We start from the raw sequence: 26,632 nt of genomic DNA, 5'->3' as shown, positions 1-26,632 counted from the left end.
TGGAAAGTTTGGATGTTTAAGTCCTCCTAGACTAGAAAATAGCTTTTAGGGAGAAGACCTTTTAAATATTACCTAGTCCAGTCCAATCATTAAAAAAAAAAGGAAATTAAAGGGTAGAGAGTTTAAGAAACTTGCCCAGGGTCCTGGGCCTGACTTTGACAGAGATATGACTAGAACCTAACTTTTCTAACTCTCAATCAGATACTATTTAAACTAGGCATATAATTTCAACTGAAACTTATATGTAATTGATTAAAATTAGATGCACAAAATGAAAATTCCTCAAATCAGCTTCTCATTTAAGGCTACTTCAAAAATGTGTGCAACATACACTATTCCCACCAATTATATGTATATTGAGGGTATAATACTAATACTTTGCTTTATTGTTAAGTTGGGATTGTAAAAAAACAAATTAATACACAATTACTCTGGGATTTCACCCAGATATTCTCTCTTGAATAGAACAGAAAGTATTTCTTATATAGACTATTCTTCAGAAGGATACCCATTGTGTTTTACAAAATATACTCATATTATCTTCACAATATAAAGAATGAGCTTTTTACCCAGAGAATGTGTTATGTCACTGATAGTGTTTAGAACAGAACTATTAAAATACATTACCAAGCAAGGCAGTTAGATGGGCAGTGTGACTACTTATCAGCATCAAATATGAAACTGCCAGTCTGACCTCCAAACACTGAGCAATTCAATAATACTAAATTCATCTGCTGGGGAAGCCACATTTATTATGTAACTTCTCAATGATATCTTCCCTGTGTCCCAGTGTTTATGAAAAATGGACAGGGCTGTAAGAAACCAGTTTTGCAGGCTGAAGTCTTACATTTTTTCATTGGTCATCACCCTTTGCCACAAGGTTGCAACTCTGAATAAAGAGCCTACTTGTTTTAAGTAGCATTTTCTTCATAGGACCATAAGCACCATCACGCTGTAGAAATTTAACCCTTTGAAGATGACCCCATTATTGGAAAACATACATATTTTAATACTGACTAACACAGAATACAAGCTCTGTGTTTTGGGGCCAGGTGGTGAAAGGAGAATGTCTAGATTGTGGCAAGCAAGATCCCTCATGAGAGATTCATGAGGATATTCCGTTTGCCCTCTATGTGAGTATACAGAAGGTAGGCTAACATTGGAGCAGTGGGAAACTTGGCAGAACGGGCAGGACAGGGTTTGTGCAAAACCCTTTTCCGGTTTCAGTTTGAATGGGTTCCCAGGAAGTGTCAAGTTCGAACTAATCCAAAATTTTACAATGTAGCTCAGCCAAGACCGCTGAGATTCACCTGATTCTGGGTCAAAACTGTACAGAGCACACTGCGTTTTATTTGGTGGGAAGCCAATCTGACTGAACTTTTCAGGCAACCTCAATGAGAGGCAAGTAGCCTTGGCAAAACCCAAAATGAACCTAACTTGATCTTTGGTTTTGAAACAGTAGATTCTGGCTTTATAAAGAGATAAAGGCAAGTTTTACTTAGCTTCAAGATTCTTACAAATACTTAGAAGAGGCATTGCAAATAATTTATGGTTATTTGGCCAGATTTACATACTCAAGTCAGTTATTTCCTGAGCTTAATGGGGACACCATAGTAAGTACATTAACTCTACTGGGCCCATGCACTCCTAAGTGCCCCAGAGCAGTATTTAGTGCCCTAACAAAGAATAACAGCCTCTCTTCAGTAACTCTCCCTGTAGAGTAAACTGCACATGTAGCAGGATAAGCACAATTAGTAGCCAGATCCAGGGCTGGAAGGAAGGCAAAATAAAAACTCCAGCCCAGCTTGCATGGTCCAGTGACTGAGCACCAACCTATGAACCAGGAGGTCGAGGTTCAATTCTGGGTCAGGGCACATGCCCTGTTGCAGGCTAGATACCCAATGGGGGTCCTATAGGAGGAAGCCAATCAATGATTCTATCTCATCATTGATGTTTCTCTTTCTCCCTCCCTCTCCCTTCCTCTCTGAAATCAATAAAAATATATTTAAAAATAAATAAATAAAAACTCCAACAACCATTGTCTATTCTATTGGCAAACATGTGAAATAAGAGTATATAGTGTTACTCAGTAATTTCCATAGAGACATATTGGCATAATCCTATCCTTGGGGCACCAAGATCTTGAATATAACTGGCATGCACAGTTCAAACTTGTCACCACTAGTATTAGCTGAAGGAATCCTATAGAGATGTATAAAAGACTCTAACAGGTTTTTAAAAATAAAAATCATATTTCTAAAAGTTTTCCAGTGTTTTGTAATTTTTCTTAACACAGGCACATTTATGTATGCTTTTCTCCCTATAGCTATGGTTAGCATTTATCCTGTAAGTAGTATTATCTCTGTAAGTATATACTGAAAATAAGGAAGATTAGATTGTTTTAAGTAACTTTATTTTGAGAAGCTGATGAAGCACTGACAAATTGAAAATATATAATTACACATTTGCTCTAAGTCAATGGTTTTCAAATAGTCCAGTAGATATTCCCTAAATAATTTTTAAAACTTTACATCTACCTTGTCTCTCCTGCCCCCCATTTTTAAGTTGTCTAAATGTTTTCATCATAAGTTTAGGTAGTTGCAAAGAATGAAATTTCTGTAATACTGTAAATATTTTCAAATAGTTTTTATAATCTTACTCAGTGAATTTAAAATAGTTCAATAATTTGTTACCACCATTTATCCACTTAGAAAATAACTAAGATCCTCTTTAAAAGACAGACATTCTATATTGCTCCTTTTCCCTTTGAATTTATTTCCACTCTTTTTTTCTTACAGACTGTTATTCTAATATAAAATATATTTATGCTTGCAAGACTTTTAGTGGCTATCTTATCATACCACACACATCCTTCTCTGTAAAAGAAAAAAGTATATATACAGAGGAAAACTGATTTTTAAGCATTCTGTGGCAATAATGCTCTGTTATATGATTTTTGTGGATTAATTTATTATTAAAATTAATATTAAGTCTTAAATTTTGAGAAAAAAATATTAAATGTAAAAAAAAAACACCCAAATCTTCCGAAAGTATATGTCTTAATGGGATGGGTATAGCTTCCCATTTGTTCTCTTGTACTGAATTAGCTCATGTATCCAGGCATAAATGCTAATTTTTGTTTAAAGAAGACAGGGTTCCCTTTGAGAGAGCATGGAGGGACCTGGAGAGTATTATGCTAAATGAAATAAGGCAGTCAGAGAAAGATAAGTATCACATGATCTCACTCATATGTGTAATCTAATGAACAAAATAAACTGATGAACAAAATAAATCCAGAGACAAAGAAGCATGGAACAAATTGTTGAATCTCAGAGGGAAGGTGGGGGTGGGAAGAGATCAATCAAAGAACATGTATTCACATATGCATAACCCATGGACACAGATAATAGATTGGTGAAGGCCTGGGGTGGGGGTGGGTTTAAGGAGGTAAAAAGGGAACATACGTAATACTTTCAACAATAAATATTTAAAATATAAAATAAAATAAAGAAGACAGGGTTCAATTTCATATATATTTTTTGTTTCTACAGATGTAATCACTGAAAAATCTTATTCACATAAAAAAAGTACGAGAATGAAAATAGTTTTGTTGTAACAATGACACTCAATTTCTTGAATGCCTTCTTAGTTTTATGCAAAGATTGCATAGTGATCTGTCATCAAAAATTAATTTTAATGATCTATTAGCTCAATCAAGTCCTCCCTTCAATTTTGTTGAAAACAAAGAATTAGAACCCACTTGACCTGCCAAAGAATTGTAATGTAGTTATTAAAGTCATTCACTTTCTGTTTCTGGAAAGTATATCAAAAAGACTTTATTTACCAAGACCTGTCAAATAACTAAAACTGTTCTTTCAGCTAGATGTATTTCATACGAATATATATGCATAGCCCATGGACACAGACAATAGTGTGGTGAAGGCCCAGGGACGGGGGGCTAGCTTGAGGTGGGCAAAATCTTAAATTTTCTCTTGCTTGGCACCCGGAAGTGTCTTGGCTATTCTAGAGTATCCTATATAATAAAAGCCTAGGTTGCGTCGCATGACGTCATCACAAGATGGCCGCCCTCACGTCATCACAAGATGGCTGCCACAAGTTGGCTGGCAGGGTAGATACCCAGTTGGGGGCAAACAGGCCAGCAGGGGAGGGCAGTGGTGAGCAATCAGGCCGCAGGGGAGGGCAGTTAGGGGCTATCGGGCAGCAGGGGAGGTCAGTTGGCGGCGATTGGGCCTGCAGGTGAGCAGTTAGGCATCAATCAGGCCAGCAGGGGAGCTGTTAGGGGGCAATCAAGCTAGCAGGCAGAAGTGGTTAGGGGTAATCAGGCAGGCAGGCAGGCGATCGGTTAGAGCCAGCAGTCTCTGATTGTGAGAGGGATGTCCAACATCCCCCAAGGGGTCCCAGATTGGAGAGGGTGCAGTCTGGGCTGAGGGACACCCCCCCTCCCATGCACGAATTTCATGCACCGGGCCTCTAGTTTTCTCTATAAAGGACTTGCATATTTGTCTTGTTGTTGTGAGATTTTTGCATTTTTTGAGCTCTGAGCTTTGTATTTTTTGTCACTTTGTATTCCTATACTTTTAATTACATTTTCTCAGGGCTAATGTGGGAGTGAGAAGTAAAATGGGCTTTCATATACTGGTTTTTATCAAACATTCAGTTAAATATTTATTATTTCATTCTACAAATGTTTATTGGTTGTCCACTACATATCAGGAATTTTTGTCAGGCTCTGGGGATGAATTTGCAAGTAAAATGTCATTTCTAACCCAAGAAGCTGACCTGCTAGTGAAAGAGGAAAGGAACAAGTTGAGGAAGAGGAGGGAAAATGCACATATGGTTGTGACCTAAGCACAGAGATAATTGGTAACAAGACAAATCAAGTTGCTCATTACGATAAAAAAAACCATTTTATCCTTTATAAGGTCTTACAATTACTGAACTTTTAAAATCAATCTTCTGTACATACTCCTAATGGAATGATGGAATTCCATATTTTTACATTCAGGGCTTATGTACCCTTAAGACCAGCCCAGCCCAGTGTAGACCACCAACACTGTTCTATGGTTTAAGTGCTGAGTAGCGAGAGAATAATAAATGATCTTGAGATAGTTTTCAGCAGCTGATTTTATGAACTATAAAATACTTTCCCAGTTGTGCAGTCTACCAAGTGCATTAAATCTGCTTCTTCTAATGCCATGTGAAGTCAAAGGGCCTCATAATATTTGAGCATTAACATTAATACTGAGCATTTTCATTTTTATGGTTTTACTTAATTACTTCAAATTAAATCCATCTTGAGAAAACTGCCATTGTAAAATAACCTACTCCATTTAATTAATTTTATTTTTCTCATGATGACTTTTTATTTTTACCTTGATTCCTAAAGGAATCCTTAAAATAAGGCATCTATAATTCTACTCCATAGTACTTTTAGCAAAGAGATTATATAAATAAGAAAGACTAATAAATTATTTTTTTATTGTCTAAAATTTTAAGACTAACAAATTCTAATAAAAGTTATAGGCCAAGTGTTATTATTGATATAATTTTCAGCTTTGTGAGGTATACTGGTATAATGAAAATGTTTAAATAAGAAACAACAGCAATCACATAATGACAGTGATAACCTGACATATGTTTGGTCCTAAATATTTTCACATGTACCTTCTGTCTTAATTCTCACAATCTGATATAACAAGTTTACTTACAACCATATTTACAGATGAAGGAATCAAGGAACAAGTGACTTTCTGAATGTTGTATGAGTGGCATTTTGTATGCTGAACTCAAGTCCTCAAACTCAAAATTTCTGTTTTTGTTCATACTTTTAAAAAGAGCATTTAGTTCATAAGCCAAATCCTGTTGGCAAGACACTCCCCTAAGGTTAAGTAAAATATATGTGGAGGAACACTAAACATTTTATTCACCTACAATGTCATCATACTGAAACTGAGAAGGTCAGTGTACTTTCCAAATGGCCCAGTTAAATCTAAGGAATAGATTATTTACCCACGAGGGTCTGGACACTGTCAATCAAAATCTCTTGTTTACACAGGACTAAAGTGTGCTCCATTAGCATCTTTCCATTCCTCATACTCACAAAAAAACTATTTTATTCTTCATTAGCATTATTGTTTAAAGGTTTCTTATTTTTTTCTTCATTAAAAACACAAAAAGATAAAATAAAAATCAACACTAGTCCGAGGCCACTCTTAATATTTTGTGTGTTTCCTTAAAGTCTTTTTCTTAAAACAAAATATGTATATTTGACACTTGCATCATACTCTCCATTATACCTTCAGATACCACTATTTTCCCCCACATAATGGCGTGGCAATATTTACTTTTTAAAATATGATTTTCTATGGCTGAATAATATTTCATCATAAAGTGGTACCATTAATTTATTTTACTATTCTTCTAATTCACATGGTTTTTATTATAAAAATGTTAAAAAAGTAATATAACCATATTTTATAACACTTTAAAAACAGAAGAAATGAAATCAAAGCCCTAATTCTTGTCTACCAAGTCACTTTTCTGAGTTTTGCTCACTCTCTTATATTACTTTTTCATCTGCCTATCATTATATGTTATCATTAAAGTGCATATGATTTTGTATCTTGAACTTGTTTCCATTTAACATTGTATTATAAGCTTTTTCCATAACCACTGTGGCACAGTGGGTGGAAATTCCACATTAAATCGAACCATTATATTGTCAAAAAATAAGTCGGTCCCCCTTTTATCCTAAAATCATTTAAAATAAATCATTTTTGCAATAAATATTGCAAGCATGTGGTCTTTACATTCTGGCACTTAAAAATATTTCTTAATACTAGATTCCTTCTGGCAAAATTATTGAGAAAAAGACTGACCAGCTTTTACCACTATCTGGATATTAGTGAAAATGATGTAAAAAATATTAAAGCTGATTATCTTATCTGAACTTCAAAGCATAAATGGCATTCTGATGTCAATTTTTCATCCACCAGTCCTTTTAGTGACTGAAAAATACAGAAACATACAGGGCACTGATTATATAAACTAATTACATTTTCCTTAGCAAATCTTAGCATCATCGTACTAAAGAGAGCAGTGGCCACTTAAATATGCACGTTTTTTGTTTTTACTGATTTTTAAAAAATTTAAAAGTCTTCATCCACATACCTTTCACATATAGTTTAGCTTATTTCCCCCTTTGAGTCTTAGATGTATTAGAAATAACGTTTTCTGGAGCTGCTTCCTTTGGGGAGTGCTCTGACATCCAAGCCAGGACCCTGCAGGAATTCTGATAGAAGGAAAAAGAAAATGCCCCAACTTACCGTTTCTAACACATTTACACGGTCCTGCAAATAAAGCATAATATATCATTATAAAAGCAAAGCTACTAAGATGATTTTAAGTTTACTTAATTTTCAGATGTTCTTTTTATTCTCTATTACTAATAATTTGTTTTTAAAATGTAAAAACTGAAAACTCAGGGTGACTCTACAATGGAATTAATCACAAAAGGATCACTGTGCTTTTCCTCATCTCTGCTGGAGTTAGGATTCCAGCATTTAATGTAGCAATAAATACCATACATTCACATATAATTGCTAAATGGAATAGATTTTACCTCTTCTGCATTGGTAAAATTATTTATCTACTTAAGGATATATAATATTAGATACGTTTGAATATATGAACCATGACTAGACAATAGTAGTGATATAAAAAAGAAATTCAGTAATATATCAGTTCTCAATTAGGTATATAGCACAAAGTTTGATCTTGCAGGAAGGTAAAGTTCAGACATAAGAATACTTTATCAAATGAAATTAACAAGCAAATTGTTCATTAAAATAAGGCAGGAAAAATAAATGAGAAATATGTGTCACATACAACCAATCCTGAACCCAGATGGGTCTTCATCACTTATGGTATCTTAGAAGGTTTCACAGAAATAGCAGTTTTAAAAAGGGTTATTGACAATAATACTTAAAAAGTTAAAGTATCAGGAAAATGGCTGCATTCTCAATCCTATGGTTGTATTCTCAACCCTCTCAGAGCGGATGGCTATAGACAGGGAGTTTTTACTAAATACAGAAGCTGAATTTGACAAGGAGGAGAGTCTGAAGATTTAAGAAAGTGGAAAGCCATCCTTTCTAGGAGGGTCAAGGCCATTTTCCTTTCCTTTCTTTCATTTTAAGTAGTTGGAAGAGACATGTGAAATCTGGATTTGTTTGTTTGTTTGGATAATCAAATTAATCCTTTAGTCCTAAGAGGGAAAGGGGCAGGTATGGTACAGAGAGCCCCTCAGCTCAGGTCCCCTGTGACTCTGCTGGGACCACCATGGACCCACGACACCAAGTAGCAGAAAAAACCCAGCCCTCACCTCCTTTCTCCCAGCCTCCCCTAACACAGCCCAGAGCCTTGCTCTAAAAGGGCTTCTGCAACCCAACCTCCAAGCCTCAAACTGGGAGACTGAGCTGTACATTTCTAACCTTTAAACATTTGGCTACGTGGGCCAAATGAATCGTTAAATGAATCAATTATGCAAAATCAGTCCAAAGCAGATGATTTTTAACAATATAACCTGTTCAACCACATTTTGCTGGCACACTTGAGAGAACTTCACCCTTGAACCCAAAGAGTCATGAAGGTAACTGCTATTCTGTTGGTGACTTATGCACTGTCACATTTGAGTGCTTCATAATAAATGCATACAATGCCTCAAGTGAGCTTTGATCTGTTGTTGCCAGGCATCTATTCACAGTGTATCTGGACAAAACCATTGAGCAACGCTTTATCATCCTTTGCAAAAAGAACAGAACCTCATTAGATGCCTATAGAGACAGAAACAGACTTTGTACTGCAGCATATCTATATGAACCATCTCAGAAGGCTCAACATATTCACAGCCATTGTTTGGGCCTTAAGTTTTCCCCAGGCCATATATTTATGGGCACACGTTATTTAGGATTATCATATTTTAAACGCATACATACAGGTAATTTGAAATCCGTAATTTCATATGATGTCAAAGCAGTAGAATTGAATATGCCTATCTTAATTCATATCTTAGTGTTTGACAAAGATTAACTGATAAAATATATGTAATAGTCTTCATTTCACTTAAATATTTGTTACAGGATTTTAGAAGAAATATGTACTGTCATGGACCACATGTTCTTATCCTAGCAAAATTCATGTGCTGAAAACCCCAGTGTGATGGCATAGGGACAGGTGGAACTTTGGGAGGTAATTATGTTAAGAGGAAGGAGCCCTCATGATGGGATTAGTGCCCTTGTAAGAAGAGACAAGAATGCTTGCTTCTCTTTCTGCTCTTTGCTGTGTAAGGACATAATGAAAAGATGACCTTCTCCAAGAACCAAGTCTGCTAACACCTTCCCAGCCTCCAGAACTGTAAGAAGTAAATGTTTGTTGTTTAAGCCTCCCAGGCTACAGTAATCTGTTACAGCAATTCCAGCTGACGAGGAAGCATGTATCTAGTCTATTAGACTGTGATCACAAATGGTCAAGAAAACTCCATTTTGTTAAAGTATAAGGATCAATAAATGATCTATTTTGATGCAATTTACTTATGCCCATTTGTCTACTATAATCTACTTCATTCTAAATCAATAAATAATTATTTTGATGCAATTTACTTATGTCTATAACCTACTTCATCCCAACATAGTACTAAGACAGCTTTCCATGAAAAAATGTACATGTTCAGAAAAAGAAAATTCAAGAAATAGAAAATTTCAGCTTATATGTAAAAGAATAGGCTACTGCACATTCTTATTCTCAAACAAAAATACCTGCATACTTCCTCTCATGTTCTTCTTATTAAAATAGAGATAACTTAAGCCAATATTGTGGCATTAATACAATCTATATAAAAATGTTAATATATGTCCTAGAATGAACATGTAATTATACCGAAATAAATTATATTCTTCTTAACCTCTCCCACTCTTACTACAACCACTCTCACTTAAACTACTAGATTGTAGTTTAAATCTCCATTTCAGCAAATTTTACCTTCAAGCTCAATTCAACCTTCAAGTTCAACACTCTCCCAACTCCCTGACAACAAACTCCCACCAGCCCACGCTTGGACCCAGAAAAGTACTGTCAGGGCATTGAAAGTGGGTTAGGAGGTGGGAGGAGTAGACAGCCTCTGAAAGTAATGAAACACTCTCACTATAATCATGCCATTTCAGGTGGTTTCAGTAAGTCAATGGTTCTCATTTTTGAAGCTATGGACTTTGAGTGAGAGTCTGATGAAAGTTGATCTCCCCTGGACTGTATGTTACAATGGTTCTCATTTTTGAAGCTATGGACTTTGAGTGAGCGTCTTATGAAAGTTGATCTTCTCCCCTGGACTGTATGTTATCCACAACACACACATAATTCTGCATATACTTTTAGGAGAATTGCAGACCCTCTGAAGCAAGCTATGGTCCTCAAGTCCTTTTACTCTAAATAAAAACATGTAAATAAATTATTTTATTAAGCCAAATCTATTTATTTCTCCTGTATAAAATATCTCTAGATAACACCAAAAACAAGGGGGGCAGGCAATTGGGAGTGAAAGGTCAAACAACAATCAAAGAAAAAATGTTCTTCAAATACTTTGGGGGGAAAAAAAAGAGTCTTAGGGAAAGTAAACTGTTTTGTTGCTGTTGTTTCTTTTTTGTGTGTTTTTGGATAATTTATTTTCCATTGTTCTTTAGTTCTAAGGAGGGAAAGTCTAAGAGACACCCAAAATGGCAACCATTATTTTAATGTTTACTTTTAAAGATTATACATGCACAGTTTTTGAGTTACAATGGACAGTGCTAGCTATTTTCATTATATTACATATACTTGAATTTCTAAGGAAAAATAATACTGCTAGACATAACATTTTATGTCTAGTTGACAGATCAAGTAGACAGAGTTCTATTCTGGGGGAGGTATGTAGCATATGTACTATAAAATATGTATTTTATTAAAAAATAGTCACAGGAATATAGACAGCACAGGGAATATAGTCAATTACATTGTAATATGTATACATGGTATCACATGGGGACTAGATTTATGGGGGTTCACCTTGTAAGGTATATAAATGTCTGAACACTATGCTGCACACTGAAGTTAATATAATATTGTATATAAATTGCAACAGGAAATTTTTTAAGTTTTAATAAATATGTATTTTAACTTTTCATGATAAAGTTAGTAACTTGCCTTGAGCTGTATATATTCCTTTGCTACTTTATAAATGAACCAGGACAAATTCATTAGCATCATTGGAGATGGGCAAAAATTTGGAAGCTAAGTTAGGAAATGAGCACTAAACAGTTTATTTGATTCCGCTGACCCAATCAATTAGACACATTGATTTATAAATTCCATCTAAGCAATGAACTAGAGGCCTGATAGGCCTAAATAATCAGAGCTCTTCTGCCTTTGGTAAGTGGAGTTGAACAGGTCTAGTGACTTCATTTTATCACAATAATGCAGCATTTACAAGAATGCTTTACATATATACATTAGCATATTTAAAAAGCACAATACTGGCATAAAAATATAACAAGATTTTCTATCCCTTCCAAGTCGAAGAAACTTTAAAGTATAGAACCATTTTGGAAACTTCTCTGGGACTGCAGGTCAATGACAGACACATAATTTAAAAAAAAAAAAAAAACCCACAAAGGTGACTCCCTGCCATCACTGCTGTAAAAGCACAAAGCCTCTCTTCTGGAAGAAAAACCCACCTGGCTTCACTCAGAACAACCACTGCTCGGCATTCTTCCTGTCAATGCTAACTGTCTCATCCACACTCACACATCACCTGCTACTTCCTCCATGTCCACTATAAAATGAAATGCAAATATGTCCCTTTCTCCTCCATGCATTTCCACATGGCAATCCATTTCATTTGACAAACTGGCAATCATTTCAAATGTATTCATGATATTAAATGAAAGCAAAGGTTTTTATTCACCACCACCACCACCACACACACACACACACACACACACACACACACACACACACAGGATCAGTGTTTGGTGATTTAAAATAAATGAAAACCAAATAAAGAGATAAAGATCACAAATAACCTCAAAACTGCAAACCAAAAAAGCTATAGAATATAGCAAAAGTTGGCTTTGAATATACCAAATGAATCGGCAATCTACACATAAAATTACATGTTATCTGGTAAAAGTCAAAGTTACTCTAGACTTGTGAAAAGCTTTAGGATGCATGGCATTAAACAGCTTGAAGTGGTTTCCCCCTCACCCAGGGTTTGATTTAGCCATCTCTATATATAAAAGTCTAAGTGACCGGAATGACCGGAACAACTGGTTGCTATGATGCGCACTGAACACCAGGGGGCAGATGCTCAACACAGGAGCTGTTCTCTGGTGGTCAGTGCGCTCCCACGGCCAACCTCCCCAGACTGGCCAACCTCCCGCAGTCCCTCCACCTGGCCAGCAGGCCCTGGGCTGGGATGGGGAACCAGGGTGGGTGGCGGTGGATGCGGCCCCATTCCCAGGGGGGCTGAGGGCCGGCTCCCTCCTTGGGTCAGGCAGCCAACCTCCTGTGCCCCATTCCTCCCCCTGGCTGGCAGGCCCTGATCGGCCTGCCACCTGCCCGCCCAGAGGAGGTGTGGCGGCAAGAGAAGGAGGAGGAGGAGGGGAGGCGAGGAACCGCTCGGTGGCAGAATGCCGACGATGGCGGCGTCAATGGCAGCATCAGCGTCCAGCGTCCGTTCCTTCTGCACCCGGCCCAGCGACCGTCACCTCCTCTCTGGCCTGGCCCTGAATGACCTGGCCCCGATCAACCTGATCACAGGCCAGGCCTACCGACCCCACCCATGCATGAATTTCATGCACCGGGCCTCTAGTCATTAAATAATTGTGGTCAATTCTTGTAAACTCATTTAACTAGCTGCTTATGAGGCCTTTAAATAAACTACTTCAAGGTCCAAAATGAGAAAACAAATATGAAAAGAAATCCACAGTAAGGCATCAAGATTTTGTCGAAATAATTGTCAATATGAACCCTTCAACATTTTGATTTATCATAAAAAGCCAGTTTAAAAAGATGCATCATTTCCTTGCATGGAAGGAATACCCAGTAATGTTCTTTATTATCTGCTTTTCACCCAGGAAGTAGAAAATCAGAAGCAGAAACTATCACCAGATTTAAGAACAGAGTCAAAGTGTGTGCTCCACGTCTCTGATCTGTTCTCTCATCCACTGCTATTGCCATGACAGAGACCAGAGGCACTCAGCTGTTGTCTAGCATCCTTCTGCCCTATTCCTAGGTCTACATTTTGGGTTTGTGATCTTGTTTGTTATGACGCCTTACTGACCATTTTACCTCAGTTTGACACCATTCGAGTGGTATGTGTGTATGGGTTCCTGGTTGGAGGAGAAAGATGAAAAGAAAGATAAGCAAATGTGGCTCAGTGGGTTTGTTTCAAGATTTCCTGCTGGGAAATGCAACCAGAAGTTAGGTATGGGTTTTGCCTAAAGTCCCCATAAACACTTCCAGTCAACTGTATGAAACTAATAAAAATCTCAGATTTACCCTTTGTATTTCAGACCACAAAGCAATGCGATGAGGTTTGTTTTTCCCTGGAAAATGAAGAATCACTTTAAGATTCTTCTTTAAAGCACAAATGTAATGTGATGCATAAGCGTGGATCTATGGGATAAGACTACAAACCAAATTAAGGGCAAAAGACAGGATTACCTTACTTTTGAAACTGCTCAATTCCACAATGAAACTGCAGGTACCAGGTAACAGGAGTTCAGTGAGCGACATTTGGACTAGGGAACAACTAAACATTATTTGCAGGTAATATAAAGGCTATAATGGTGGTTAGGGGCAATGCAAATGACAACCAACATAATTTCAAAGATTAACTGTCCCCCAGGAGAGATGTAGGGACTGAAGTAGAGTAGTAGGGGGAGAATGCCAACAGCCCAGAAGCCAACACATCATATTATTTTTTTCAAGGCTTTACATTTTAAGAAATAAAGTGCATGTCTCCAGTTGTGAGGTGAGTCATATATTAGCTGAACATGCTCTGCACTCTTATGCAAATCACAGTGCAGCAGTGATTATGGCATAATTTATGAGTAGGTTTGTGTCAGGCACAACTTGGGGAAACAATAGGGTGTGCCATTTTTTCAGGGTGTGTATGTGACTGCCACCAAATATAGCTCAATATAGCTCGCTTAATGAGACTCCCTGAGGCTGACATCTCCTTTGTTTCCCTCAAGGGCAAATGCCTCCTGGGGTTCTAAGTGAAGAATGTTCACAAGGAAACCCACATAACCATAGAACCCTTTGTCCCAAGCTCCTTCCTCCTGAATATTTGGATCACAGCACCTGATCGTTGACTATCATGCATGTCACACAGCTGAGTCATTAAATGGTGTAGGCAGTCAGTCCACCCGGAGAATGAAATGGCTTACCTTTGAGCAATTCCAATAATCCACATCCTAATTTACATGCAGAGTCATTTACTCGATTCTTTTCAGGAATTAAAGCACAAGGAAGATTGTATTATAGACTCTCTCTGACTCCTATTCCCATATTCCTTCTGTGGGATGCTGTGCACAGGTCCCCCTCACCTTTCTATTCCAGAGAGGCTATTGATAAGTATAATCACAACACAAGCAAATGGTTTTAAATAATATAGTTGGCTGACATGAGTTAGGCTTTTCTTGCTTCCTAATTCAGTTTGACCATGATTAAACCTATTATCAATTTCCATTTCCTAATATACAAGCCCAGGTAGGAAGGAAAGGTGGTTAAGGGATTTAAAACTAGTCTTAAATTATCTATACTCCAAATATCAATGGTGCATTATTCTTAGTATCTAAGAAAATTAAGGAAAATAACAACAAACTTAGTTTTTAGTGGCACTTCTGGAAAGCATACCTGAATGCTGACCTATCCTGGATATCCTAAAATACAGTAAATGTATTTGGACTATTTAGTTTTAAATATCCTAAATATTTCTATCTATGAAATACTTAACTGCTTTTTCTTCCAATTGAGCTTCCTTGTGATTTCTCATTGCAGTCTGACTAGCATCTTCCCAAGGTGGAATTTTAAACTGTCGCTTTGGCTGTTTGAGAGAGACGTGAGCAAAGAAAAAGAGTTGGAAAGCTCTACTGTCTTAAAATCATTGAAAGTACTATACATAGTAACAGCTATAAAAATAATGCTAATAGGACCATAATAATTTCAAATAAGTTTTTAATATCTGCATTTGGAGAAAATATCATGATGTACTTTTCAACTGTTCCCCAAAATAATTCCTTACCCACCTTAAAGTCACACATTTTAGGAAAATCATTACTTGAAATTTAAAACATTTTACTCCTTAGGATTATAAATAAAGAGTAGTGATTGAGTTCAATTGCCTTGCTTTCAAAATCATTTCTGGAAGGAATTGATCCTTAATTCCAAAGTCTATGTCATGAAAGAGTAAATGAGATGAGAGTTTGTTAGACACACCCAGGCAGTTTTAGTGGGTAATGAGAACCACTTTCAACACTTACAACCTTACCTGTAGATAAGGAAGCACTGATGCCTGGGATTTCAGTTCAGAAAGGTCTGATTACTCAAAATTATCCTTTCCTTCCATTTGCAAAATTATTTAAAATTCTACCAATGGAACTTTATTCCTTCTTTTTTTGTTTTTTGTTTTTTAAATCCTCACTGAAGGATATTTTTTTCCATTGAGAAAGAGTGGAAGGGAGGGAGGGGGAGAGAGAGAGAGAGAGAAACATCAATTTTAAACAAATGTGGGAGAGATACATCAATTGGTTGCCTCCAGCATGCACCCGAACCAGGGCGGGGAGTGATGCTGCAACCTAGGTACCTGCTCTTGACCGGAAATGAAGTCTAAGACTCTTTGGTTCGAAGGCTGACACTCTACCACTGAGCAACACTGGCCAGGGTTGGAAATTTATTCTTTGAGGAAGAACTCAAAAATTTATTCTTTGCCCCCCACTCCCATTAATCTTTTAAAAAGCAAACATCCTTGAGACAGATAACCATTAAACTAGCTCATTCCAAGGCAGGTCACAGTGAGTCAAATCTAGCCCACTGAGCGTTTTCATAGGTCCAGAGGAGAAGAAGCGTTTTTACATTTTTATTTAGCTGAAAAAAAACATCAAAGAATGCTATTTCATGACATGTGAAAATTACATATAATTCAAATTTCATTTTCCATAAATAAAATTTATTGGAAAGTAGCCTATTCATCTCCCTCTAAATGGTCTATGGTTGCTTTCACTCTATAATGGCAGAGTTGAGTGGTTGTGAGATGGCACATAACCTGTAAAATGGAAAATATTTTGCCCTTTACAAGAAGTATGATGACCCTCTGTTCTAAGGTGTTGGTATCCCCAAATATGACCTGCTTCACAGAGGTCACCCTGTGGCAAACCTATACAATTCCGAAAAGGAGAGGATAAGGTGAAACACACTGATCAGGGGTAAGAAAAGAGAAAGGAAGAAACTTATCCCCAGAATATAAACCATTCCTCGGACCATATAAGTTTCTTCCTTTTTTCCATCATTTTTTCTTTCATTCCAATGTCCTTCCTTCCTTCCTTTCTGGCTCCCTCGGAAGAAACTTATCCCCAGAATATAAACCATTCCTCGGGCCATATAAGTTTCTTCCTTTTCTCCATCATTTTTTCTTTCATTCCTTCCTTTCTGGCTCCCTTTCTCTTGTACTCATTTATACATTTATATAATCCATCCATTCATCCATGCACACACTACTTTGGAGATTGGGTACATAGTTATTGACAAGGAAGATAACAGCCTCTGCCATCACAGAGCTTACACTGCAAAAGAGAAGACGAAGACATAAATAAAGAAGATACTCAGCAACTGTGATGGGAGTGGGGGCGGAAGTTCACCTTAGAGAGGTGGGTCAGGTTAGGGTCCCACAGAAAGATGGCATTTGAGCTGAAACAAAGGATGAGCCATATTTGAAAGACTTAAGGGAAAAGGATGAGAGAGAGGGGGAGTGGCACATGCAAAGTTTCTGGGACACAAAAGGGACCATTTAATTTCAGGAACAAAAGGGACATTGGTATGTGTATTGTGGCTGTAAATTACCAGCATCATAAAAAGCAACATTATTTATTAAAAGCTTATTATTTGCCAAATTTGTATCGGGTGCTTTCGCATATGTTCTCATTTAATCCTCACAAAAACTTTCATTAGGTAACATTATTAAATTTTATTCATTTAAAGTCAAAGAAGCAGACTTAAAGATATTAAATGTATTGCATTCCACACTGTGATTTAAGGTTGGAGCTTAGACCATAAACCAGGTCCACCTGACTCAAAGGCGTCTATACTAACTCTCGAAAACAAATGAAAGGTCACATTTAAATATGTATATATTGAAAAGCTCTGTGAAATGAAGCTAATGGAAATACCACATACTAACAGTGCAGTTTTATGAACAAACAGACAATAAATGCATTTTTATGACCATTGGGACTATGATGTGTGTGTGGAGGAGGTTAGGGGATACCCTGGGAAACTGGAGCCTCCTTCTCAAAATCGCACATGCCAGCAGAGCATTCCAGAACCTTACTCTAAACAGATGTCGGGGGTCAGTGTAACAACACACCATAAAATTTAATGTTCAAATGAAAACCATTATTGGTACACATTTTTATATTCATTTACTTTACCGTAAAAGGGATTATATGCTTGCCATATGCCTTTCTTAAGGAAGCTGCAACTCCTTCTGCCTCTGGGTCTGCCGTTGGGCCAGCTGAAGCACACGGCCAATACTGCCAGGGAGCTATGAGAAGGACAAAGGCAGCAAAGGCCTCCCCCTAATTAGCTGTGCTGTTGTACAGGTGGATGGCAGCCCTATTGTTCTGCTCTCCCAGCTTTTTCAGGTCTGGGCTACAGGAGCTTAGATTCATCGCTGGGCTCAGAAATGGCCTCTCCCCCCACACCTGTTTCATTCGTGACAAATGTGTTAGTTCTTTGCGAACAGCGAAATGAAAACTTGGGATTTCAATTACAACCAGAACGTGGTAAAGACACGGAGTCTCTTGTAGGTAATATTTTTCTATTTCATTTCATGAACAAATCCAGAAATATTGTTAGCAGACATTAAATGTTATTTATTAGTGTGCTAATAAGCCTCCGCACTTCCAACAGCAAACATTAAACTTCGAACAAATTAAATTTCGAGTAGTGAGCGGAACGCGGATGCTCAGGGAAAGGAATGCACTTCAGAATCAATTTTTCAAAACCAAAATAATCACTGATTATGATTCAAAGACAAAGACACAACAGGAGATGCTTATTAGTCATTCTTTCAGTTCATTTTAGTTTTATCACTTTTTGCACAATTTAAGATTTATGCAAACATTTTCAGTGTTGCCTTTAATTTTTGCCAGAATATTTTGAACCTGGTTGGAAACTGAAATTGAAGAAGCCCGAGGAGGGCTTTAATAACAACTTTCTTCAGTCTGTTTATTTAAAACATGATGAATAAGCAAAAAGAAAAGGTGCAGAATGGAAAAAGAAAAATGATCCCTTCGCCTTCCTAGAAGTGCCTGAGATTACTGGATGGTTCCTAATCTTACACCAGGAATTAAAATCTTCCTCACATGCCAATGGCCAAAAATATGTATTTATATGACAGTGTTCCCAGTTGTCATGTGTATGTAAGCTTGGAGCCTAAAAGATTATAAGTAGTTTTAGAGTTACAGAAAGGCAGTGAGAAGTTTCACTAATTTTAAGTGCCACATATTGGGACTTAAAATTAGTGAAATAAGGCACTTTCTTAAAATTAGTTTCTTATATCTCTTTTTTTGAAAAGGTAGGGGGTCAGTTAGTATTTTGCCACACTAGATGCATATGTTTGCTAACAAATTATTCTTAGGGGCTGGGGGAAGAGGAAGAAATTAAAAGAAAGGCCAGGAACCTAAACAAATTAAGTGCAGAAAATCAGTTCTCCATAAGCTCATGAGGCATTAAGCACAGTGGTATGGAAGCCAGGCAGATTCTAACACAAATGCTAGCAGAGCCACTTACTGGCTATGCAGCTATCAGGCTCAGTAGCTTCTCTATCTGCACAATGAGAATAACAGTATCTACCTGATAGAATTGTCATAAGGAATACATGACCTATATTTACAACTTTGAGCACAGTGCAAGACACAAAAGAATTGCTCATTAGCTATTAATATTATGCATTAACAAGTCAGAGGGTGTTTATTTTCTTCTGCTTTGACGCACACACCAACACCCTTTGGGGCGGATTTAGCGTAACCTTGATAGGAATTAAGGAGTATTAAATAAGTGTTTGTTAATAGAGTGAAACATAATCTTAGTGAGTTTGAAGACTCCATCTTGGGGAAATCCTCTGAGCATTTTTTTATGTTCTGGAAAATCAGCCACAGATGGGGCTCGGTGAGAGCCCTGGAATGAGAACTATAATTTCTTTCAATAATGCCCTATTAATGCTTCAAATGTCAAGATTTGTCTTAAGAGTTTATGGAAAATGTTTCAACCAGAAGTATATTGCTGATGAGCATTTGTTTCCAAATTTGTTGCACACTACTGTTTCGTCACTTCAAAAATTGCTTTTCACAACTGTCAATGTTATCAGGAGATGGAAGAGGAAAGGGAGAACATGGTGTTATAATCAAATGTTTGTATACCCCCAAAATTCACAGGGTGAAATCCTAACTTCCGATGTGATGATATCAGGAGGTAGGAACTTTGGGGTGATTAGGTCTTGAGGATGGACCCCTCATAAAAGTGACTCAGAGTCCCCTTTGCTCTCTGCCATGTGAGGACAGGGCAAGGTGATGGCTATCTATGAATCAGAAGAGTGGCCCTCACCACCTACTAAATCTACCTCTGTGAACACTGAATACAGACACTGCATCTGCCTTGACCTGGGACTTCTCAACCTCTGGAACTGTGAGAAATAACTGTTTCTAGTTTAAGCTACCAGTCTAAGGTATTTTTTTGTTATAGAGGCCTGAAGGAACTCGGACTCACAGTTATCTGTACAAAGTTTAAGGTCTATCTGGGAAGGTGACATGAGAAGAACAAGAAGAAACATATTATGAACAGTCTAGAAGCAATCAGTTAATCTGCAACCCAACTGAAATTGCACACAGTGGACTCTGGAGACATGGCCCAACTCTCAGACAAGCTCAACACTGCAAAACATCATAATGAGCTTAGATTATTGTCATTTGTCACAAAAACATGCAAGCTGTTCTTTCTATCAACCCCAGTGCCCAGGGTGCCCAGAACTCGGGCTCCACAAAGGCACCGAGAGATGCTTTATGGAAATGTTGCTTTTCATGGAGCCAACTGCAAAGGGAATGTGTATGGAGACAGATAAAATAATTTCCCACCTTATGGGAACAATTTAAAAAATCTGTAACACAAATTTGATTCATTTTTCACTACCAAGTTTTTTAAACTTTCTGTCATGGAGTCAAATTTGGGCTTTTGTGCTCAAATACTACACTTTGTATTTTTAAATGTTTCCAAATGGCATTTTTTAGAGACTTTTTAATAACCTTGACTCAAGAAGACTGCTGAATCCTGAAGACTTATGTTTTCCATCCCTCTGAATAAACAAAACCAGCCACGTTTTTATATTTTTTTATCCTGGAAAGAAAATTATCTAGTCAATCAATTTCAGTACATTCAGACAGAAGAGTTCTTCCCTCCCAGGGCTTTCTACTTTCCACTTTAATTCTGTCATAAATTTAGAATTAAAATTAGGTTGCAAATTTCAGGTAAAATAGGGTGATAAAATTTAATGACCACTAACATTTCAAATGGAATCTATTTTACTGAGCTTGGTTCTCCATTCTCCTGAGCACTCTTGACGTAGTAAATTGAAGTGTGCAGATCTAATCAGCTGAGACCCTGCTTGACCCTGATACAAACATCTAAAGTTTCATCTCTGTTGAGACCTCACACTGAATTGAAGTCTGGGTAAGCCTCCTCACCTTTTGACAAAATAGAGACTTTAATGAGCCATTAAGTCACCTCTCCCTGAAAGTGGCAAAGTATTGCCCAACCCTCCCATAGCCCATAATCACCCATTTTGTTTAATTTGTGACATTGTTTAGAACAGCTTTTATTGGAAAAAGAAATAGATACGTAGTGATTTGCCTATGTTTCAAGGAATGCATTTTGGGGAGAATAAGTAAGTCTGCATTACATTTTGGTTTCTAGGATTATATAAATTCTACTATAACTCCTCTGAGACATCTTAGGAATGAACAGGATACTGAATTTACCTTTTAGTTTAACAAGGCCTTAAACAGTCAATTTCAAATGATCAGTTTATTTAAATTGGGACTTCTGTGCAAGTACTTTAGGATCTCCCAAGCAAATCAGAATTTCAGTAGAAATTTAAGAACTGCTTTAACCAATTCTTCCATTCTTCTGGAGGCCCAGTGTCAGAACACAGCACCACTTTTCACCCTCACTTTCCCTTCACTCTCACTCAGAGACTCTTAGTTGTCCTGTCTTTGCATTTCTTCCCACAATCTCTATAATCTCCAAACCATTGTGTGGTTTGAAAGTACAGGTTATGGTCATTCCAGTCAGGCAGATATGATTGACAGCAAAACCACGGAAATTACCCATTTGGTCTGTCACTGGTCCAATTTATCACATGGTTGGTTACCAGGAGGATGTGCCATCCGCTGGGACTATTGAGATGTTAATGCCCTATGCTGTCAGGCTCTGCCAGGACAATTTCTTTGCCCATGTCAGTTTTTTGTCTTTGGTGGTTTTTCTTGCCCAGTTAATCTCTACAGATGTGTCTGCCAACTTTCCACTAGATTTCTTTTCCATATTATAATGCCCCTATATTAATATTTATTAGACTTGTTCCAAGAGAACTGAGAAATTCGAGTTCTATTTTTTTCTTAAAAACACCATGCTGCCATATGCTGGCAACTCCATAAGTAGCTGGTGTGACATGATGGCTGAGAAAAAGGTTATCTTCTCCCTCCTGCTCTCCCAAATACTTTTGCCTTAGCACTGCTTGGGCAAACGAAACAAAATTAAACTCCTGCCCCTCCACTCCCAAAACATTTGCCCAAAATAATGAAATCCTTCAAATGGAAGGTTCCAGACTATTTCTAAAGCTATCTGGGAGAGAAATTAAACAGAATTATAGGTCATCTAAAAAACAACATATCTATAATGCCATTTAATATCCTACATGGGCATAGCTTCTGGAATGTCTTAGGGAAACATACATTACTTTTTTAAAAAACCATAACATTATTTTTTAATTAAACAAAGAATTTAATTCATTTCTAGTGAAAATACTGATACTGAATAAATATCCGTGACATTTACATGATAGATCCTACAGCTAAAATGTTTCCTTGTTCCTCTTGAAATAAGTGATTGATACTCATACGTAGCCCATATAATCAATTTTATTATTGCCACATTGTGACTTTTTCACTACATTTGAAAAATATATAGCAATTCCTTTAGCATAATCTGATCCAAATCTGAATTTAAAATCATGGCTGCCCATGAAAGAGGGGGAGGGTAAGACAGAGGAAGAGGGTGAGAGAGAGAAAGGGGCAGGGAAGGAGGGCAGACAGGGCTCCAAGAGGGCAGGGGCATTTACAGCACTCTCCCCAGTGGGTAGCACTATGTCTGGCATACAGTAGGTGCAAATAAATAGTCAGTGTGGGGAATCAGAATCTATGGAGGCCCTGCCAGGCACCAAGGTTTACCTACTTCTTATTTAAGCTAATCCTCTGCCTTGGAGTCGGTATCATTACTGTCGCCAATATATAGGTTTGGACATTGCTTGTAGTAAAAGAGGAAAATGAATAAGAAAACACACATCCATAATCATCTAGTTTTCTCTCATTTTAGATAAAATTAAGAGTGAGATGACTATAAGTGTACATGAGAGAAGGACCATATGCATTTTCCCGGTAACTACTCTGTTTAGTAACTGTCTTAAGTAGCACTTTAAAGCTTTTCCTCACTAACCATGATATGCTTTTCATGTGATTTGCATTCCGAGAATCACAAGACAACACTGGGAAAAGCAGGAAATCAAATGAGAGGTAGTTTGGTAATTTAAAAATGAAAACAAAAGCAACAGCAGCACCTACCACTAACAGCCATCTCTAGTAAAATGTCAGTCACTGAATACTTTACAACTAAATTGAGGAAAAATCGCTGGCCAGGGTGGCGCAGTTGGTTGGAGCATCGTCCTGTACACCGAAATTGAGGAAAAATGGGTTGCCATTTATGTCTATTTAAAATGTGTCAGCTGATCTCTAGGGGATTAAAGAAGGGCTTTGCTTGTTCAATTTACCTCAAACCCATATGCAAATGATACTCATACAGCACCACACATTTACAGTCAAAGACAATACTTTGTTTTTAGGAAGAGCAGCGCCCACAGTGTAACCAACTGCAAATGTCACACAGCACACACACAAAAACCACAGCCAGACAATGCTAAGCTCCAACAAAGAATTTTGGGAATTACCAGCTGTATTGTAAAAATGACTGTCAAATATGTTTGATTCCATTGTTTGTCATTCTCTGAAGATTGAAAACACTTTCTCTGCTACCCCATCCCCCCTCACCATTTTACCCTCTTCCTTTTCTATTGACCTCTAGCACTCACTCCTTGGCCTTTCTTTTCAATGTTACATTCAAAGAGGGAGGGAGAAGAGAGCAGGACAGAGAGAAGGAGGGAGTGAAATGTACGTGTGTGCCCGCGCGAGCAGGGAGATAGGATTTGAAAGTCACCCCCCAATTTTTTAAACAAAAATGAACCCCGGGGCAAAGATGGTTGTTTTCTAATAGGTTGTTCTCTCTTCTTCAGGAGAGCCAGGAATAGGTGCCATATACATAAGACCCTGGCATGGTGGCATGTATTTATTTATTTATTTATTTGCTCAACAAAAATTTACTGAGTACCTAATAAGGTGAGGCACTGAGCTAAGTAGTGCACATTTGGGAAAATAAAAGACATGAGAGTTGCTTCATAGGCATGACAGGAAATTACAATTCATCATATGGTAAACTTTTATTTTAAAACCTAGACTCCTTAGCCCTGTGTTTGGCCCCTTGAGTGTGGCTCTTCCTAAGCCTTAGGAGTACCCTAATTAAGTTAATAACAATGTACCTACCTATATAGTTTAAGTTTAAAAAATTTGGCTCTCAAAAGAAATTTCAATCGTTGTACTGTTGATATTTGGCTCTGTTGACTAATGAGTTTGCCGACCACTGCTAGCCAAATCAATTCAGGCATTTAACAGAAATTTATTCCATTTTATTGATTATTTTCCTCTTAAAATATTCTTGGCTAAGCTTCTAGGCACCATGCTTTCCTGAAATTATTTTCTTTACATTTTAGACTTCTCTGTAGGAGTTTCATCCTCAGCCTGTTATTTATGTGTTGGTGATCCTGAAAGTTCTGGCTTAACTTTTCATCTCTATTCTGCATATTTCCCTGGGAGTCTTCATTGCTCCTAAACTTGTAGTATCATCTGTATGATATGAAAACCAGATCTGATGACATCAAATTCTGCATGTCCAGTTCAAACTCTTCTGAGGTCATATGTGAAACCCTCTTGACATTGCTATCTGATGTTTCAAAGCACCCACACTCAAAATATCATAAATTGAACTAATCAACTTCTCTTTATCTCATTGCATAACAACCATCCATAAAGTTCCCCAATCAAAACACCTGAGTTATTCTTAACTCCTTTCTTTTTACTTACTAACAACCAATCTCAAAGTGCCATAGGTTTTTACATTATAAAATACATTAAAACGCACACCCTCTTCATGCTCTCTGCTACTACCCAATACAGGCAACCACTGTTCTTTGCCAACATTCTCACAAATATATGCTTAATTGGTCTCCCTGATTTCAATCTTGCTTGCCCCCAATGCTTTTAAGCCAGTTATATAGATGCAAATTTGATAATATTGTTCTCTTTACTATTTTTCCATACACTAAAGATAAAATCCTAACTTCTTTAGGAGATCCCTTAAACCTCTATTTACCTTACAGATTCTCATTTTGCCTCTGCTCTCTGTCACTACTTTCCACCATACACAACTTCTTTCAGTTCCTTAAATATGACACCGATGCTCTCTTTACCACAGGCCTTCCCATATCCTTCACATTTCCTAAAACTTTTCTTATCTTCACTCCAAACTTGCCAATGCTAACTCCTAGTTATCATTTAAATATTGACTTCCTTTGGGAAGCCAATTTGGATTGCCACTCCATCCCAGCTCATCCTTTTCACCTTTGACCCCCTAAACTTACACCCAACCTACCGTTATCTCCACCAAACAAAGACAGATGTTCTTGCTATATGCTCCCACAGTGAGTTATCTCCCCTAGTAGCATTTTAAAATATTTTATTATAAATGCCTATTTAACATTCTTTTCCACTAATTACTGTGTAAAGGGCAAGAAGCTATCCAGTATAAGCAGCTTGCCTTTGTATCCCTAGAAACTAATATAGGGCCTTGCACAATAAAGATTTGTTCAATGAGTAGATGGAGCGCCTTTTAGTTACAGGGAACTGGGAAGAGCTTAGAGATAAACACCCACTACCCTTAAGGAGAATAATATTAAATGCAGAATGTCTGTTATACACAATTATATGATGGTAATGAGTAAATAAAATTGACTCCAATTTGGACATGTGGGGATTTGCTAACACTGTAAATTGGAATTAAATATTTAGCTCTCCCTTCTGGGATAATCTAATCCACACTAAAGATTTCTGGAAGACAGTTTGATGATTTTACATTATAGATCAGAAAATAGTCACAGCAAAGTTAATTGAGTTACTCAAGGTTACCCAGTGAATCAGAAGCAGAGACAGGACTTAAAACTCAAGAACTGCCAACCTCCAGTCCTTGGTGCTATCATTTATTTAAAAATCCCTTTGTCTTTTTCTCCCCAAATTCTATTGTGTGATTGTAGAACTTCAACCTGCATACTTTAATAGATAGTCTTCTCAAACTATCACCCATGATACTGACATTTGAAGACTCGGGGATGTAGGCACCTTTGATAGGTCTTCCTCTAGTCTGGAACATGAAAGGCTTTCTGGGACGTGTCTATGCACTCTGTGCTCTCTGCGAGTGCCAGTTCCTTCTTAGATCTTAACAGAGTATTAGTTAGACACTAGTTGCCTCTACAAAGTGCCAACAGTGAACTTTTCTACTGTTGGATATCATACTGGATGATGCCCTACATTTAAAAATCCCATAGTTAGTTGGCTGGGACATTCTATTGCACTCTATAGACATTTTGGTAGAAAATGCTGCCAGCACTTAATAAATATTTGAGAAGCAGCATTGGCTATTAACTTTAACAGGATTACAGATTCCAACATTCATATTGTGAGATAAATAAACTCAAAAGGGTCTGTGCTGCCATTTCAAAAGGCCAGATATGTATTACGTACTCAATAAATATGTTTATATGTGGTATTCTGGGGCCAATGGCAAATATGGTGCATAACCAAAATGCCTCAAAAAG

At 37.3% G+C, this 26,632-nt stretch overlaps 1 protein-coding gene across 6 annotated transcripts in view; it reads right to left on the bottom strand.

The window, feature by feature from the left end:
* CEP128 (centrosomal protein 128kDa) overlaps positions 1–26,632 on the bottom strand; it is a 342,764-nt gene that overhangs the window by 35,172 nt on the left and 280,960 nt on the right. For 4 of the 6 annotated variants that reach the window (XM_005860142.2, XM_014534684.1, XM_014534687.1 and 1 more), the window contains 2 exons: positions 15,068–15,157; positions 7,347–7,370 (listed from right to left, as the gene is read on the bottom strand). In XM_005860142.2, the coding sequence (XP_005860204.2) occupies positions 7,347–7,370; positions 15,068–15,157 (114 nt within the window). Of the gene's footprint in view, positions 1–7,346; positions 7,371–14,857; positions 14,906–15,067; positions 15,158–26,632 lie in introns of those variants that run through there. The other 2 variants (XM_014534688.1, XM_014534685.1) reach the window with 2 other exon arrangements.

Source organism: Myotis brandtii, unplaced genomic scaffold (assembly GCF_000412655.1).
Source record: "Myotis brandtii unplaced genomic scaffold, ASM41265v1 scaffold132, whole genome shotgun sequence".
Lineage (NCBI taxonomy): Eukaryota > Metazoa > Chordata > Mammalia > Chiroptera > Vespertilionidae > Myotis > Myotis brandtii.
Note: the sequence above shows the minus strand (reverse complement) of the source record. Positions and strands in the feature narration are given on the sequence as shown.